This window comes from Cherax quadricarinatus, chromosome 44, assembly GCF_038502225.1.
Source record: "Cherax quadricarinatus isolate ZL_2023a chromosome 44, ASM3850222v1, whole genome shotgun sequence".
NCBI classification, from domain to species: domain Eukaryota; kingdom Metazoa; phylum Arthropoda; class Malacostraca; order Decapoda; family Parastacidae; genus Cherax; species Cherax quadricarinatus.
In genome coordinates, this window is record NC_091335.1 from 876775 (window position 1) to 896251 (window position 19477).

The 19477-nt window shown below is 40.3% G+C and overlaps 1 protein-coding gene across 1 annotated transcript in view; it reads left to right on the forward strand.

Moving 5' to 3' along the window:
- Positions 1-13322, forward strand: part of LOC128697383 (transcription factor E2F5-like) — a 16539-nt gene extending 3217 nt beyond the window's left edge. Inside the window, exons 2-9 of the mRNA XM_070093895.1 lie at positions 1060-1281; positions 1420-1578; positions 3489-3596; positions 5145-5309; positions 5803-5986; positions 7017-7133; positions 8107-8163; positions 9065-13322. Of these exons, the coding sequence (XP_069949996.1) occupies positions 1060-1281; positions 1420-1578; positions 3489-3596; positions 5145-5309; positions 5803-5986; positions 7017-7133; positions 8107-8163; positions 9065-9198 (1146 nt within the window). The 3' untranslated portion in view covers positions 9199-13322. The remainder of the gene's footprint in view (positions 1-1059; positions 1282-1419; positions 1579-3488; positions 3597-5144; positions 5310-5802; positions 5987-7016; positions 7134-8106; positions 8164-9064) is intronic.
- The last annotated feature ends 6155 nt before the right edge of the window (positions 13323-19477 follow it).

Here is a 19477-nt window from a genome sequence, read left to right on the forward strand (position 1 = left end):
TTATCATGTCTCCCCTGACCCTCCTGTCCTCCAGTGTCGTCAGGCCGATTTCCCTCAACCTTTCTTCGTAGGACAATCCCCGTAGCTCTGGGACTAGTCTTGTTGCAAACCTTTGCACTTTCTCTAATTTCTTGATGTGCTTGACTAGGTGTGGATTCCAAACTGGTGCTGCATACTCCAGTATGGGCCTGACGTAAATGGTATACAGAGTCTTGAACGAATCCTTACTGAGGTATCAGAACGCTATCTGTAGGTTTGCCAGGCGCCCGTATGCTGCAGCAGTTATCTGATTGATGTGCGCCTCAGGAGATATGATCGGTATTATACTCGCCCCCAGATCTTTTTCCTTGAGTGAGGTTTGCAGTCTTTGGCCATCTAAACTATATTGTGTCTGCGGTCTTCTTTGCCCTTCCCCAATCTTCATGACTTTGCATTTGACAGGGTTAAACTCAAGGAGCCAGTTGCTGGACCAAACTTGTAGCCTGTCCAGGTCTCTTTGTAGTCCTGCCTGATCCTCATCCAATTTGATTCTTCTCATTAACTTCACATCATCTGCAAACAAGGACACTTCTGAGTCTATCCCTTCCGTTATGTTGTTCACATATACCAAGAACAGCACAGGTCCTATGACTGACCCCTGTGGAACCCTGCTTGTCATAGGCGTCCACTCTGACACCTCGTCACGTACCATGACTCGTTGTTGCCTCCCTGTCAGGTATTCTCTGATCCATTGCAGTGCCTTTCCTGTTATATATATATATATATATATATATATATATATATATATATATATATATATATATATATATATATATATATATATATATATATATATATATATATATATATATATATATATATATATATATATATATATATATATATATATATGTGTGTGTGTGTGTGTGTGTGTGTCTGTGTGTGTGTCTGTGTCTGTCTGTCTGTCTGTCTGTCTGTCTGTCTGTCTTTCTGCATCTATATTTGTATTTATCTTATGTTCCATTTCTCTATCCACACCTCAAGATGGAGATATTATATAAATGACTACAATATTTACAGGCTGCTGATCAACTGGCTGTTCGACAAAAGAGAAGAATATATGATATTACTAATGTGCTGGAGGGAATTGGGCTCATTGAGAAAAAGAGTAAGAACTCCATCGTATGGAAAGGTGGGGGGCCAGGCTCTAACACACAGGAGTTCACTGACCGCGCCACTATGCTGAAAGAAGAAATTTCCGAGCTTGACCAGCATGAGAAAATGCTTGATCAGCATAGACAGGTTAATACAATCTTGCATTGAGTGTATTTAGTGGTTATCTTCAACATGTACCATGGTTTATGCAATTTTTTTCAATTTTAATACAAACAATTTTATACAGACAAGTAATGTTAAAAAATGTGTTGTCTCTCCCAACAGTATGTACAACAGAGTATTAAAAACATTACTGAAGACCTTAGTAACTATAAAATGGCGTATGTGAATCATGAAGATATTTGCAGCTGCTTCCAGGGTGATACGTTGTTAGCCATACAGGCACCGTCAGGAACACAGCTAGAAGTTCCCATCCCTCAGATGGTTTGTATTACCAGGTTCAGCTATGTAATGCACTGTCTCTTGTAACTGAAGCAACAGTTACCTGTTTCACTTGTAACTGAAGCAACAGTGATCTGTTTCTCTTGTAACTGAAGTGACAGCTATTTGTTTTTCTTGTAACTGAGGCAACAGCTGTCTGTTTCCCTTGTAACTGAAGCAACAGCTATATGTTTCTCTTGTAACTGAATCAATGGCTGTCTGTTTCTCTTGTAACTGAAGCAACAATTATCTGTTTCTCTTGTAACTGAAGCAACAATTATTTGTTTCTCTTGTAACTGAAGCAACAATTATCTGTTTCTCCTGTAACTGAAGCAACAATTATTTGTTTCTCTTGTAACTGAAGCAACAATTATCTGTTTCTCTTGTAACTGAAGCAACAATTATTTGTTTCTCTTGTAACTGAAGCAACAATTATCTGTTTCTCTTGTAACTGAAGCAACAATTATCTGTTTCTCTTGTAACTGAAGCAACAGTGATCTGTTTCTCTTGTAACTGAAGTGACAGCTATTTGTTTTTCTTGTAACTGAGGCAACAGCTGTCTGTTTCCCTTGTAACTGAAGCAACAGCTATATGTTTCTCTTGTAACTGAATCAATGGCTGTCTGTTTCTCTTGTAACTGAAGCAACAATTATCTGTTTCCCTTGTAACTGAAGCAACAGCTATATGTTTCTCTTGTAACTGAATCAATGGCTGTCTGTTTCTCTTGTAACTGAAGCAACAATTATCTGTTTCTCTTGTAACTGAAGCAACAATTATCTGTTTCTCTTGTAACTGAAGCAACAGCTATATGTTTCTCTTGTAACTGAATCAATGGCTGTCTGTTTCTCTTGTAACTGAAGCAACAATTATCTGTTTCTCTTGTAACTGAAGCAACAGCTATATGTTTCTCTTGTAACTGAATCAATGGCTGTCTGTTTCTCTTGTAACTGAAGCAACAATTATCTGTTTCTCTTGTAACTGAAGCAACAATTATCTGTTTCTCTTGTAACTGAAGCAACAATTATTTGTTTCTCCTGTAACTGAAGCAACAATTATCTGTTTCTCCTGTAACTGAAGCAACAATTATTTGTTTCTCTTGTAACTGAAGCAACAATTATTTGTTTCTCTTGTAACTGAAGCAACAATTATCTGTTTCTCTTGTAACTGAAGCAACAATTATTTGTTTCTCTTGTAACTGAAGCAACAATTATTTGTTTCTCCTGTAACTGAAGCAACAATTATTTGTTTCTCTTGTAACTGAAGCAACAATTATTTGTTTCTCTTGTAACTGAAGCAACAATTATCTGTTTCTCTTGTAACTGAAGCAACAGCTATCTGTTTCTCTTGTAACTGAATCAACGGCTGTCTGTTTCTCTTGTAACAGAATCAACGGCTGTCTGTTTCTCTTGTAACAGAATCAACGGCTGTCTGTTTCTCCTGTAACTGAAGCAACAGCTGTCTGTTTCTCCTGTAACTGAAGCAACAATTATTTGTTTCTCTTGTTACAGAATCAACGGCTGTCTGTTTCTCTTGTAACAGAATCAACGGCTGTCTGTTTCTCTTGTAACAGAATCAACGGCTGTCTGTTTCTCTTGTAACAGAATCAACGGCTGTCTGTTTCTCTTGTAACAGAATCAACGGCTGTCTGTTTCTCTTGTAACAGAATCAACGGCTGTCTGTTTCTCCTGTAACAGAAGCAACAGTGTCTCTGTGCAAATTTTTTATATACTGTACTGTATAAGAAATTGTACCTGTTGCTGTAATATTATTTTTATCCTTTATTTGTTCATCTTTTTTTTTTCTTTATTGCCACTTTGACCTCCTATAAAGCACTATAAAAAATCTATACTTGTATAGTATATAAGCAGAAAATATAAAAAAAAATGTAATATAGTCAGGTATCTCATTCTCAGGTAAATGGTGATAAAAAATATCAGATTCACCTTAAGTCGGAGAGTGGGCCTATATATGTGCTGCTAGTCAACCAAGATCAGGAGCATGCCCCACCTTTAGTGGTGCAGGTCAGTTGTGTCTGCATGTAATATCTACATTAAAAATTATACTTAAAGTGGTGCTGAGGGCTATTGCTTCACACCCATGTACTCTCATACATTCTCCTATTTGCCTCCATAGATCACCCACCTTTTTTTTCGTTGTCAGTTCTGTGGCTCATCCCATCTTTCATGGACGTGTCTGCCATCAAGTCCCCTCTCAGACCTCTGAACATATTCACTTTCTCCATATTTCCTTCTTCCAATCTGACATCCAACTCGACCCTCCAGACTGTAATATTCATACCCCATCTGGGTACTGGCTGTTGTGCTCCTTCCAGCACTGTTTGTTGGATGCTCAAGGTCTCTACCACTTAAAACCACCTCCATCCCCTCCCTCCATCCCAACCCTTCCTGGGATGACCCCTACCTCCTCTCTTTCTTCCCATATAAATACACCTTTGTGAACCTATTATGTTCCATCCTTTATAAATTTCTAATCTACCTCAGTAACTCCTCCATCTAATTTATAACTTTTGTAACTCTGCACAGTCTTCTAATTTCTACACTCTTAATTCTCCATAATATTCACACCACATATGGCTCTCCAATATGACATTGCCTCAAGCATCATCTTTACTTCACTATATAAAATTGTTGGCACCAGTATACTCTGGTACATTCCATTTTTGAGCTGTAGTATCGGCATGCCTCTAGCAAGACAGTAATGGAGCGAGTGATGATGAAAGTGTTTCTTCTTTTTCAGGTCGCCCTGCCTTGGGAAATGGCCAGTGTGTTAAAAAAAAAAAATTTTTTTTCTTCTTCCACAGATAAACTACTTTCTTTCCAAAGATACATCAACACAACACTTACTTTTTTTTTAAAACCCCTTTATCTATTCTGAGGTTTATTTCATCTTTCATAGACCCATTTGCTGACATGCTCATTCCCAAACATCTAAATGCATTCATTTACTCTATATGATCTCCCTCCAATCTGATATTCAGTCTTTCCTTGCCAGATATTTTCATTACTCTTATCACCTTGCTTATCTTTTATGTCAACCTTTATAATCCTTTTACATATCCTCCAAATTCCTCCATCAAACTTTGCAACTTCTCTTGCAGAATCTTCCCCCAAAATTGTCATTAGTGAAGAGCAACTGCGACAATTTCCTCTTTATATTAGAAACACTTACGTTCAGCCCCTCATCTTTCCCCAGCACCATAGCAGTCACCTCACAAACCCATCATTAAATAAATTAAACCATGGTAACTTTATACATCACTATCTTAGGCCTACTTTTGCTGGAAAATAGTTCTCTTCTTTCCTACATGCATGTGCTTCACTCTGCATAAAAACTTTACTTCTAGTAACCTACTACCTGTTCTATACATTTGCAACGTTACTACGTTACTCCTCTGTCCACCCTATCATAAGCTTTTTCTAAATCCATGAAAGAAACAAACAGTTCATTACATCTGGATTATCCTGGCATTGTTCACTTAAATGCTTCATTGTAAATGTTTTCTACACATTTACTACTAAAATTATAGTCCTTACTATATATATCTGCAGGTTCCGCCCCCATCAACTGTAATGAAGCAAGAATCAGAGGGACGTGGCATGAAAAGAGTAGCATCACCACCTCCCATCCAGCCGCCTTCTTCACGTCCTCGTGTAACTCCACAGAAAGGTGTCACAGCTCACACACCAACTGCACGCAGTCCTTCACATCCTGAAGTAAGCTCAGTTTTCTTCTAAGGAAGGTCAGTTTGCTAGTTTGGTTAATTTTTTTTTTTTTCATATTAAAAAAAATATACTTCTTAATTGCACTCTCCTGTCACTCTCCCTCTTCACAGCACTTGTAAAAAATGACCAGATTTTAACGTTGCACATTTTTGCCCAGACACCCCACTAACAGGCGTGTCGCGTCTTTTAGCGGGTGGGAGACGAGACAGCCAACTTGTTGAAAAAAAAAAATAACTTACCAATAAGTGTATGGTTATATGAAGCATAAGAGTATTAATTTGAAGCACTAAGTATATAATTTTTAATTCATACAATGACTGAAGTGTCCAGTTTTCATTTTCTATTTGTTGGGTGGTTGTAAACTTGGCTACTATATACAGTAGCCAAGTGTGCAATTTCTGTTCTCTTAATTGCTTTACAGAACTTTATAGTGATTTCAAATTCTTAAACCTGATTTATGTATAGCTGTATATGTATTTTGTAGGGTGGTGAAGTAGCAGAAACTGCTCCCGTATCTCGTAGAGTACCACGTAAAGCTTCAGCAGGGGTTAGTAGTGTCACAGAAGCACTGGCACCTAGAAGAGCACGCAAGAGACAGGAAGCGGCAGCTGCTGCCGCGGCGGCAGCAGCAGCAGCAGCAGCAGCAGCAGCAGCACAGTTATCAGCTGGTAGGTATGGCTCCCTCTTAAGGTTCTAGGACCACAGATTAGGTAGACATTCTCAATCATTTTCATCTCAGTGTCCTTATTATGGTTCATGTAATATTCCTGATAGAGATTATAACTTGGAAACAGGTTCAAACCTTATTCATACACAAGCATATGGCATTGAGGGATTTTTTTTTTTTTTTTAGCTCACTGTTTCTCAGCAAGGTAGGGTGACTCAAAAAAATGAAACATTCAGCATTATTCAGTAGTTGTCTTACTGGAGTGCACGGACATCACAATTCAAACAACCCTTCAAACTGCAACATGCCCTTCTCTCCTTCAGAGTACTAGTGCTGTACATTCCACATCTGAACTACTGAGAATACTTGAGGTTTCTTCAACTGTGTTACTTGAATTGTAGGCAAGGAGGTACTCCACAATCTGTACCTGGAAATTCTGGAGGACTGATACCAAACCTGCACACCAAAATCACTCCAATTGAAAGCAAGAGACTTGGCAAATGTGCAAATACCTCCAGTAAAAAATGAAGGGTACAGTGAGTACTCTAAGAGAGAACTTGATAGTGTAAGAGGTCTTTTATTTTTCAGTGCCTTCTATTCATGCATAAGTGGAGTGACTAACAAACCTCTGACTTGTTTTCAAGAGGGAACTTGTATGTTACTCAGATCAGTTTCTGACTAGCAGGGCTGTGGTTGGTTGGTTGGTTGGACAACTTGCAACCAGTAGTAACAGCCAGGTTGATCAGGTCTTGATGTACCATGAGTAGGAATCACCTTGGGGGTCACCTTGGCTGGAGAGGGTCTTTGAGGTTAAAAAAAAAAAATACGCATATATTCTCTCCCTCTCTTGTGAATTAGTGAGAGTTTGTGAGTGAGTGTTTGTGAGTGAGAGTGAGTGAGTTTGTGTAGTCAGGCAGTGATAAACTGATACAGACAATTTTCTGAGCCATAGGTCTGTGTAAAAATGGGTAGGAATGATTTTGTAAGATGTGTCTCTGCATCTTAACTTATTGTAATGTTTTTTTATCTAGCATCTGATGTGATGATAAAGAATGAGAATATTGAAGAAACAGTGCCAGTCCCCATTGTTAAGCAGGAGCAGCAAGAGGATAGCTCATCCACATCACCAGTATTTGCATGTACCCCAGGTATGTTCTCTACCCCAGGTATGTTCTCTACCCCTGGTATGTTCTCTACCCCTGGTATGTTCTCTACCCCTGGTATGTTCTCTACCCCTGGTATGTTCTCTACCCCTGGTATGTTCTCTACCCCTGGTATGTTCTCTACCCCTGGTATGTTCTCTACCCCAGGTATGTTCTCTACCCCAGGTATGTTCTTCACCCCTGGTATGTTCTCTACCCCAGGTATGTTCTCTACCCCAGGTATGTTCTTCACCCCTGGTATGTTCTCTACCCCAGGTATGTTCTCTACCCCAGGTATGTTCTCTACCCCTGGTATGTTCTCTTCTCCTGGTATGTTCTCTACCTCTGGTATGTGCTCTACCCCTGGTATGTTCTCTTCCCCTGGCATGTTCTCTACCCTTGGTATGTTCCCTACCCCAGGTATGCTAGTTGTTTCATACATTCAAATTTGTCTGGTGTGAATAACTTGGTGACTGAAACAGTAAATATAATGATCATGGAAAAGCAACAAGGGATAGATGAGCTTAAAACTGAAAATTGTAAAAGTTTTATGAAGAATAAGTTCAGGAAATTTATTATTCAGTATGTTCCCAGTAGGGCAATAATAGCTGTTAACCACATTGTAAATACAGCACTTATGTTTTGATAACCAGTTAATAGATTGAGAGTAATAGATTTAATTTTCTTGATTTATTAATTAAAGTTGTGTTTTTACATATCTCTTTCTCCAAGTTTTTATTTAAAACAATATTATATGGAACATATACTAATATAGCTTTCCCTCATTTCAAAATTTTATGTTTGTGTTATAAACAGTATTTAGTGGGAGCGCGGGAGAGGAAATTTGTAATTGCGTCTAGCATATGACCATAAATTTTTATGAACTTGTCTTTAGTAGTTTATCTCTGTGCATCCAAGGATAATGTGTGTGTGTGTGCAGGAATAAAGTAAAACTTTTGATAATATCTGACCTTTACAGATACTGTGTTGTCAACTATGGGAGAAGGTTTAGTTGAGGAATTAATATCTGCAGAAAGTGAGTATTATTTCTTTCTTGTTCATATTGTTATGCTTATGTGACATTGCAGTAGTGTTGTAAAACCATTCCAAAATATTATGATTATATTCCATTTTAGATAATTATTTATCCATGCATGATAATTACCAGAGGTACTGGTGACAATCTTCTGCACAACAGATAATGACTGAAACCATGGTATGGGTGGGAATTGAACTGGCTAGTGAGTTGTAAAACTCCAGACTGGTGTGTTAGCCACTGGGCCAGCTGGCCCCAGTCTGGAGTTTTATGACTAACTTGCCCCGAGTTCAATTAATTCCCGCCTGTACTGTGGTTTGTTTGCAGTCGTGTCATTACGATTTTGTGAGCCACAGTGATAATGACTGAAGAACTGCATCTTACACAGTACACTACATCTTCATTTGTCCTACGCATTTTTAGTAAATACCATCTGTTGTATTAAAGCAAATGATGGTGATGATTCAAAAAACAGTGTTTGTATTATTGTGCCTAAATATAAAGCCCTCAAGTAGTAGAGAGAAATGGACTGTGAACAAGACTGAGTCCTGTTTTGAAAATCAATTTGGTTTTCTGCTCAGTACATGTGCTTGAGAGAATGACATAAATGTCACATTGATAATGTATATTGTGTATATATGGCTTTTTTGAATACAAGAAATATAAATGAAAACTGAAGCACTGAACATGAAAAAGGCACACTCTTTTGTGGAATTTGTCATAGTACTGTAGTTGCATAGTTACTGTACTTAGCTGAGGTGATCTTGCATGAGTTGTTCTCTTAGTGTATAAATTCATTACTGTTGTTATTATGTTAGAAATATTGTATTGAATGTTTCTTTATTGTTTTGTATTGTATCTAAGAAGGTGCCATATTTAACTAACATAAATTTTTTCCCAGTGTTTGCACCTTTACTGCGACTAAGCCCACCCCCCTCAGAGCGAGACTACATGTTCAACCTGGATGAGACAGAGGGTGTATGTGACTTCTTCGATGTTCCGATGTTGAATTCGCTCAGTACAGACTTACAGTGAATTCAATAAAGTCAAAGGAAAATTAAAATAATTTAGAAAGTTGAGTGACTAGCCTTTGCAGATCTTATTTAGGGCAAAAAATTGTCTTTCAGAGGTTAGAAATAAAGCACATACTGAAGTAATCTGGTTACTTGGTTGGACCAAAGGCTTGAAAAATCTTGTTAATAATTGTAACACTGTAAGATGCTTCTTCACTGGGGGAGTTGTTTGCTAGTCTGGGCTCCTAGATTGTTGCTGATAGTTGAGCATTTGTTTGTTGCTAATGTGTATTATGTTGAAACTTAGTTGGGATTGTGTGTGTGTGTGGACAGGTAGATTTAAGCACATGATACCTCCAAAAATAAAATAAAATAATTTCAAAACTGTATGATAGAATTTGGATTTTGATAGAAGTATCTTGATATGGCTTTTGAAAGAAAAATCTTAATCGTTTAATTTTTTAATTTATTTTAACTTTTTCTGTAAAAACTGGTCTTGTAGCTTATGGTGGAAGTTTTTTCAGGCGAACTGAAACTCGGTTAAAGCATTCCACATTTTTATTGTGACAATTTCTTACATTTGGGTTAAAAAAACTAATGTGCAACACTTGGGTATCTAGACTGTTGCAAATGTGGATCACCTGTAAAAGGGTACATGTTTAAGAGTCAAAGTCCATTGTCTTTTAGATGCTTGTTTTATGTATTTAGTCCATTGGAGCCATACATCAGCTATATGCAGTATGATAGATTCTTCTAGTAACATTCAGGTCGGAGATGGATTGTTTTGACATTTCTGCTTAAGTTGTACTCCTTTGCCTAGTCATTACTGAATTGTTTGATATTTTCTTGTTTTAGTAATTTATTGCAAGTTGCTGTTTGTGATTTTTGTATTTAAAGAAAATAAATGTCATTATCGGTTGCTATATTATATGTAAATGATTTAATTCATTGAATTTTTAATTCATTATAGTAAAAAAAAAATAGCGCAGGTAAATCCTAAATAGTAAAGATTATCAAAAGGAAGGTGTAGTAATTTTTTAACGAGTGAGGATAATGATTATTTGGTTCTTAGAAATATTTGCATCAAGTGACCCTTATGGGTTTAGCACTTAGTTGTGATTATAATAATAATTTGCATCTAATAAAATTAATGCTTAGTAAACCCAAAGGCATGCTATAAATGGTATTAGAGTTATAGATGAGCCAGGTTGTTGAGAGTTAAGTACAGTAATTCCCTGTTTGGTAAGTCAGGCAGTGACTGATGTGTATGGTATGCTGTATATCTTGTTCATATTGAAAACATTAAAGACATATGGGGAATTTGTTTGGTCATCTTAGAGAATCAAAAGGTATTGTTTGAGTGTTGCTGTCTTCTGTTTAGTACATTTGCCAAAGTATAATTTACATTTTCCATAAGGTAATGCATATCAAACTGCTTGATCTATGGTTGTAAGTTTAGAAAATATGCCAGAATATTCTCAGTCTGTGAATAAGAACTAGGAGCCTTTCAGAACACTGAAGACCAAAGACTGCTGTTTAATTAACATATAGTATGGGCTTATTTATGTCAACACAGCTCATACGAAATGGAGATCTTGCCACCTTGTAAACATTTACCAGTTATAAGGTGACACACTAGTACAAAGCCTAGCTACAGGATTATTATGAACTCAGCCCTACTGATGCTGCTGCCAAGGCTATTACTGCATTAGTAAACTCTTGTAACTTTAGTTTTTAATATTGTTTAGAGTATTTTTAAAATAAGTTTTGAAGTTAGACAAAAAAGAAATTGAGCCAGTAAGCTGAGTAGAGTTGGGTCCATCATGACTGGAGCTGCACAACTGTAAACATAGGTTGAATTGCTTGGTTGTTATTGACTAGCATGCGCTACATGCACCTCATATGTATTCTCTTTTTCTAGAGTGTTAGCCAACAAAGTTGTTTAGCCATCTTTTAAATAATCTTCTATAGTTTAACATATTTCAGCAATTAGACATCTTTTCTAGTGAAAAAATCCAGTTTTAAGATTGGTAATGGAAACTCATTTTATGTATTACAGTGTTGTTGTGGAATATATGTTAAAGTTTTTAGAGGAATAAAAGTTAAGAGCTTAACTAGCTGTACTTAGGGCTATTGTTATTAATTGGACTCTTAGTATTTTTTATGGCTAACACTGTTCTCAACATTACTTCCTGTGCTGGGAGATGTAATCTAGGTGTGCCGACATTGGACACCTTGGAGGACTCTAGGCTATGCAGAAATCATTCCTCTTGTAATTTGGTTAGGTTCTTTCCATTTTTCGTAAATGTTTAAAATTTCATCTTAGTTGATGTACGAAGTGTATTTGTTCATACCATGTAAGGAGTAGATGAGGATTTATTTATTTGTATTGCACTACTGTATTGTTGTAATGTGTGAAAGTCACATTTATGGAAAAAGGATTTACATAATGTATAATCACATTCCAGGTATTGTAAGTTAGCTAAAGAAGGCCAATGACTGTTGCAAAATGATCACACAGTTAAAATGCCCTACAACCCAATTGGTAATAAATGAGCCATGTGCATTATTTATTTACTATGAAAGTCCTATAAGCCTTTTATTGGGACCTAAAATATCTATTTTGTTGATCCCATCTTATTTAATCGTGCTATTGTTAAAAGGAGCAAAGTGTTGTATTTAGTGTATTAGCTTACACTTGTTCTACAGTCAGAAGTAAAACAATTACTGTATGGTGTGTGTGTGTGTATGTGTGTGTGTGTGTGTGTGTGTGTGTGTGTGTGTGTGTGTGTGTGTGTGTGTGTGTGTGTGTGTGTGTGTGTGTGTGTGTGTTTGTATGTATTATACTGTATATATGTTGTTACTAATTTGGCTTATTCGGCAGGTGTCGTTTTGATAAAGAAAAAAGCAGAGTCTAAATTCACTGCAGTAATAACTCCATGAAAATTTGTCTGAACACACAAATAAAATATTTAAACTATTTTAAACAATGCAAACATAATTTAGGTTGACCTTGGTTAAGTTAGGATTAAACTATTTTATATTTTCATTGTTACAGTGCTAAGAGGCTATGTTGATAGGTTAGACTTGGAGCAATATTGGAAATTGGCATACCATACAAATTCATGTGATCATATTTAACAGTTCAAAAGATAATTTTTTGAAAAGTTTCTTGGAGAGTACAGCTTCTTCGATTTTGTGCTTAACTCTTTGAGGGTCCATTCTGTAGTTCTACGGCTTTGAAGCCAGGGTCCGGGTCCAAGTCCAAGCTGTAGTACTACGTCATGAGCTCAGCTCACTCAAAAAACCTGTGAGCAGTAGATTTGGGCCTAGATATGAGAGAATGCATCTATGTGGTAAGTGTGCACCATATAAAACAAATCGTGCTGCACGCAGTGCATAATGAGGAAAAAAATCTGTGTTTTTGGATTAAAACTGCCACTTTGTGGTGTATTTTCATATGGTTTTTATGGTTGTATTCGTGGTTTCTTGGTTTCATTTGATATAAGGAAAGATTTATTACAGAAAGAGAGATGATTTTGATTGGTTTTAGTACTCAAAATAGCTTGAAACTGAGCTCAAAGGAGCAGAAATTTTTTATTTTTGCTGATGTTCAAGAGTAAACAAATCACATCATGCATGCAATACACGTCAACTAGTGGGTCTAATGTGCGTTCACAAATGCACTGATATTTATACAATTATTACAATATTGCATAACAGTAAATCTTTTAGTTTTTGGTTTGAATAAAAATTCTTTATATGAATAAGACCCTTGTAGGCTTAGCACTTCTTTTTTGATTATTATAATAATAATAATAGTGGTTTATGTGAATAAAAAATCTAAATGGAATTCATGTATAAAGCCTGGAAAAATAATTAATAAACAGAGGAAGTGTTATTTTAGTGCCAAGAATGTCTGCATTGTTTATTCTGGATGCTATTTTGAAATTGGAATATTTTGAACCAATTTCCAATCACTTTATATTGGGTAGTTGAAATAGTTGATTTGGCGATTTCTTGTGCTCAGTAGATAAAACAGAAGTAATACTAGCAAAATAGCTAAGAATTTGGTCTAATGGAATAGTGGAATTGGCAGAAAATAGGACTCAAAGTGGGCAAAATTGGCAATGCTTAAATATCGCTCCTCTTCAAGGGGGGCTCCTTGGCGTGGTGAAGAGGCTCTTGGTCTGAGGAATTAGACCTATCGGTCTTCTTCCTCAGACCGAACCTAATTACCCCCCAATCTCCCCTCCCCTATCCCATCCTCCCCATCCTCCCCTTTTTCCTTTCCTCCTCCTCCTCCCCACTCCTCCCTTTTGCCCTTCCTCTTTTTGTCCTTTGGGATTTCTCCCACAGGCGCGCTAGTTCCTAGGTAGGAGAAAGGACACCGGGGTCCATCCCATTCCGTTGAGGTTTCTTGGCGGTGGCGTAGTTTGCCGTGGAATCTGGATTGCCTAGGGATGTCCCGATCCCTCTCCGGTATCCCGGAGTAGCTTTGGGTGTCTTTTGGGCGACGGGTGTAGCTCTGGAAGCCACCTTTCGGATTCCGGGGGTGGTGGCTGAAGGAGGTATGCTTTGTGGCGGATATCCGGCCGCCCTCTCTTTTGTCCACCGAGGTAGCTCGGCAGATGTGAGGTTGCTATCCCAGATTGCTGGTTTACTGGCATGAAGGGTAGGGTATGGCACGGGTTCCATGCTGCATCTGCGCTACTAGCGGTGTCGAGTCCTCTTGGGCGCGGAGGGAGATTTCTGGCCCTTTCATCCCTCCTAGGAACTATCCCTCCCCGGTCCCCCCTTTTTTTTTTCTTTTTTTTATTTTTATTTTCTTTTCTTCTTTCTTTTTTTTTCTTAAAAACAAAAAGAAAGAAGTAACCTAACCATGGCAGCCCTAGTCCATGAACCTGGTACCCCCGGGCCCCTTCTTGATACCGCACCCCGTTCTGACCCCGCCTCGTCTTTGGACCACTCTTCAGACATTCCTCATGCCTCTGTACCTATTGCCGGTGCTGTTTCCTCACCCGCTTCAGGTACTGAGGCCTCGACTGACTCCTTCGATTTATCAGACCTTCGCTCTCCTCTGACTATGCTTCCGGCCTCTCCCTCTACGGTGCGGCAATTTTCAAATCGCCGACCCGTTCCACGTCGGACCAACTCTGGTCCCACGCCTAAACGTCAACGACAATTACCTGCTGATGATACTTCTCCACCTTCACCTTCTCGTTCTTCTCAGAAACGATCGACACGTCCTTCACTACCTTTCCACGCTCAGTTTCAGACTGAACAGTGGACTAAATTCTTCACTTTACGACCAACTTCCTCTACTGCCTATCTTTCTGACCATAGTATTGGCAAGGCACTCCTACGCCATGTTGGTAAAGATATTTCTTTTCATGCTCTTAAGAGCGGTACGCGCATCATTACCGTACAGAATGCTACCCAGGCTCGTGAGCTCTCTCGTCTTACCCATATAGATACTGTTCCTGTCACCCTTGAAAAACATCATTCCCTCAATTCTTGTAGTGGTACCGTTATTCTGCCCCATACCATAGTTCAACAAAATTTCCAGACATGTGGCACCGACATTCTAGAACAGCTGGAACTCCAAGATCTCCCAATCCTCAAGGTAGACACTTACGTTCTTCCTGCCCGTGGGCGGAGACGATACCCTAGCAATGTGGCTCGTTTAACTTTTGACAGCCGAGAACTCCCATCCTCCGTTTATATAGCAGGACATCGGTTACAAGTTCGAAAGGTGATCCCTACACCACAACAGTGTAGAAATTGCTGGCGATTTGGCCATCCAGCGAAATATTGCAGATCTATCGCCGAATGCCCAGTCTGTGGTGCCGATGACCATTCTAATACGTCTTGCAATCGATCTCCCTCTTGCCTTAACTGTCATGAGGCTCACCCTTCGTACTCTCGCCGTTGTCAGGTCTATTTAAACGAGCGGGAAATCCGTTACCTCAAAGAGACAGAAGGTCTCCCTTATGCCATGGCAGTTTCTCATCTCCGCCTCCAAGGGAGACTCCCACGTGTTTCTTATTCCCGTGTTTCAAAACGTCCCCCCACTTCTGGTATCCCATCTTCTACACCCACCTCTGTGGTTACCTCTCCCATAATCACTCCTGTATCTAATCCTTTTGCTGTCCTCGGCTCAGACGTCCCTACTTCAACGCCTCAGTCTAATCTCGCTTCTTCGAGTTCTCTCTTACAAGCCTCAGTATCGACGAGACCTCGTACGACACCTCTTCCCAATCGTCCCTCTACTTCTCAAAAGTCAAAAAAAGGTCCGGTAACACCTCCTACCCATCTTCCACCTCCTCATTTTACCCTCCCTGTCTCTGTCCCTAGTTCTTCCCCTCTCACTGGCTCAGTTACAAGTGCAGAGGTTCACCCTCCTCCTCGTAATGTACCTTCCTCCCCTGTTCCCTCCCAAGTTTCTTCCTCTTCTGCCACCTCCCAGGTTCCTGTCTCTTCTGTCCCCTGCCACGCTTCTCCAGTTCCCTCCACCCTTTCGCCCCCCCCTACCTTGGTACAGTCCAATACAGTTCCAATCTTTACTCATCCTCCCCCTACCATTCCCAATATTGTCTCCCATACGACATCTCTGAATTCCGAAACACTTGAAGCAATCTCTGAATATATTGCAGAGACCAAACCATCAATGGACACTGATCCACCTTCCGCTCTTCCTCTCTCCTCTGCTCCATCTGCGCAACTCCTTTCTTCACAGCGCACCGTTCCTTCGCTGCTTGAACATTTTCCACTGCCTCCGCATGTGGACTTTTCTAACCCTTCTAGTCCGTAGGAACCCTTACCTGCGGATTTCAAGTATCTTTATCATTGCAAATCATGGCCTTTTTACAGTGGAATATACGCGGCCTCAGGGGTAATCGGGGTGAGCTTCAGATGTTACTCTCCCAGTTTGCCCCTGTTGGTGTTTGCTTACAGGAACCAAAATTACACTCTGCTGTTATTTCTCACATCTCAGGCTATAATTTATTGTATTCTTCAGATCCTTTTCCTGATGGGACCTTTAATGAAAGTGCCCTTCTTCTCCGCACTGATATTCCGTACCATCAGCTATTTGTTCATACTTCGCTGCATTACACAGCAGCCCGTATCCACTTACATAGGTGGTATACGCTCTGTTCTTTATATCTCTCTCCTTCTCGGGCATTATCTATTCCGGATTTTGCCTTCCTTGTTTCGTCATTACCGCCACCGATTCTGTTACTTGGTGATTTTAATGCCCACCATTTCCTCTGGGGAGGGTCTCACTGTGATTCCCGTGGAATTCAGTTAGAGGCTTTTCTTGCCACCCACCCCCTCCATGTTTTAAATACAGGTACTCACACCCATTTTGATCCTCGGACTCATACTCTCTCTTGCATCGATCTCTCAGTTTGCTCTTCCTCCGCCGCATTAGACTTTACTTGGTCTGTTCTCCCGGACTTACATGACAGTGATCATTTCCCAATCATTCTTACTTCCCCTTCATATTCGCCACCTCTTCGCACCCCACGCTGGCAATTTAATCGGGCAAATTGGAACCTTTACTCACACCTGACTGTTTTTAAAGAGGTTCCTTCTTCGTCCTCCATCGATGAGCTTTTACACCTCTTCTCGTCCTCCGTTTTCACCGCAGCTTCTCATTCTATACCCCAAACTTCGGGCAGGCATTCTCAGAAATGCGTGCCTTGGTGGTCTCCTGCTTGTGCTCGTGCAGTACGTTTGAAACGCGCTGCATGGGGCAGGTACCGGTACAATAGAACCACAGAGCGACTCCTTGATTTTAAACAGAAGCGTGCGATCGCTCGCCGTGTCATCCGTGACGCTAAACGCACTTGCTGGCGAGATTATGTCTCCACCATCACCTCTGCTTCCTCTATGAGTGCAGTCTGGAAAAAAGTACGAAAACTGAGTGGTAAATATTCTCCTGACCCGGCTCCTGTTCTGCGGGTTGCCGGTGTTGATATAGCAAACCCACTAGATGTTGCCAATGAAATTGGCAATCATCTGGTCCGTATTTCTCAGGGACTCCATCTATGCCCCTCATTTCTTTCCTCAAAGTCTGCCAGAGAGTTAGCACCCTTGGACTTTTCTTCTCTCAGAGAAGAACAGTATAATGTGCCTTTTACACTTCAAGAACTGGAGGCAACACTCTCAGCTTGTCGATCATCGGCAGCTGGGCCCGACGACATTCATATTCGTATGCTACAACATTTACATCAGTCAGCCCTTGCAGTCCTATTACACCTTTACAATCTTATTTGGTCACAAGGAGTTCTTCCACAGCTGTGGAAATCCGCCATTGTTCTCCCTTTCCGCAAACCAGGCACTACGGGACATGAAACCTCCCACTATCGTCCCATTGCTCTTACCAGTGCAGTTTGCAAAGTAATGGAACGTCTAGTAAATAGACGTTTAGTGTGGTATTTAGAGACACACAACAGTCTCTCCACTCGTCAATATGGCTTTCGTAAGGGACGTTCTACCATAGACCCCTTACTGCGCTTGGATACGTATGTTCGTAATGCCTTTGCGAATAACCACTCAGTTATTGCCATATTTTTTGACCTTGAGAAGGCATATGACACAACTTGGAGGTATAATATTTTAGCCCAAGCCCACTCCTTAGGCCTTCGAGGCAATCTACCATCCTTCCTTAAGAACTTTTTAACTGACAGGCATTTCCGTGTTCGGGTTAATAATGTGCTCTCCCCGGACTTTGTCCAAGCTGAAGGTGTCCCCCAGGGATGTGTTCTGAGCACAACACTTTTTCTCCTTGCTATTAATGATTTGGCCTCTAGTCTTCCATCAAATATTTGGTCATCACTCTATGTTGATGACTTTGCTATTGCCTGTGCAGGCGCTGACTGTCACCTCCTTACAGTTTCTCTCCAGCATGCAGTCGACCGTGTTTCCAATTGGGCCACCACACATGGGTTTAAATTTTCCAGCACTAAAACCCACCAAATCACTTTCACTAGACGCTCTGTCATCTCTGATCATCCTTTGTACCTCTATGGCTCACGTATCCCTGAACGTGATACAGTCAAGTTTCTGGGCCTCCTCTTTGATCGTAGGTTATCCTGGAAACCTCACATTACCTCTCTGAAGGCAACTTGTCACAGCCGGCTGAACCTTCTTAAAACCCTTGCTCATCTTTCGTGGGGAGCTGATCGTCGAACCCTCCTTCACCTACATTCCACCCTTATTTTATCGAAACTTGATTATGGTGACCAGATCTATTCAGCGGCATCTCCTGCTACTCTCTCTAGCCTTAACCCCATTCATCACCAAGGATTACGTTTATGCCTTGGTGCTTTTCGCTCTTCCCCTGTCGAAAGCCTCTATGCAGAAGCGAACGTTCCATCCTTATCCGATCGCCGTGATGCCCATTGCCTGCGCTACTATGTACGCTCTCATGATCTCCGCAATCCTTCCATTTATAGAATGGTCACTGATATTAGTAGACATTCTTTATTTGTTCGCCGCCCCTGCTTACTCCGTCCCTTCTCTCTTCGCCTTCATTCGCTCTTGTCTTCTCTTCAACTACCACCTTTCTATGTACATGTAGCATCTCACTTTTCCCTACCCCCCTGGGAGGTCCCAGCTGTTCGAGTCTGTTCTTTCTCCCTCCCTTGCTCGAAAGCCCAACTGTCTACGGTCGCTTCCCGCTCTCTTTTTCTTGACCACTTTCACTCTCATTCTCATGCCATTGCTGTGTACACAGATGGCTCTAAGTCTTCTGACGGCTTAGGATTCGCAGCAGTGTTTCCGGACAGCGTCGTACAAGGGCATTTACTATCTTCAGCTAGTATTTTTACTGCTGAATTATATGCCATCCTTACAGCACTTATCCGTATTGCATCTATGCCTGTGTCATCATTTGTGGTTGTCTCAGACTCCCTTAGTGCTTTACAGGCTATACAAAAATTTGATACACCTCACCCCTTAGTCCTCCGTATCCAACTTTGGCTACGCCGCATCTTTACTAAGCATAAAGATATTGTTTTTTGTTGGGTCCCTGGTCATGTTGACGTACAGGGCAATGAACAGGCAGACACTGCTGCGCGGTCAGCAGTACATGACCTACCAGTTTCTTACAGAGGTATTCCATGTACGGACTATTTTGCTGTAATATCTTCCCACCTTCACACCCGTTGGCAACAACGTTGGTCTACTATGCTCGGCAACAAACTTCAGTCTATTAAACCGAGTATAGGTTACTGGCCGTCTTCTTATCACCAGTGTCGAGGTTGGGAGACTACTCTCTCCCGTCTTCGCAT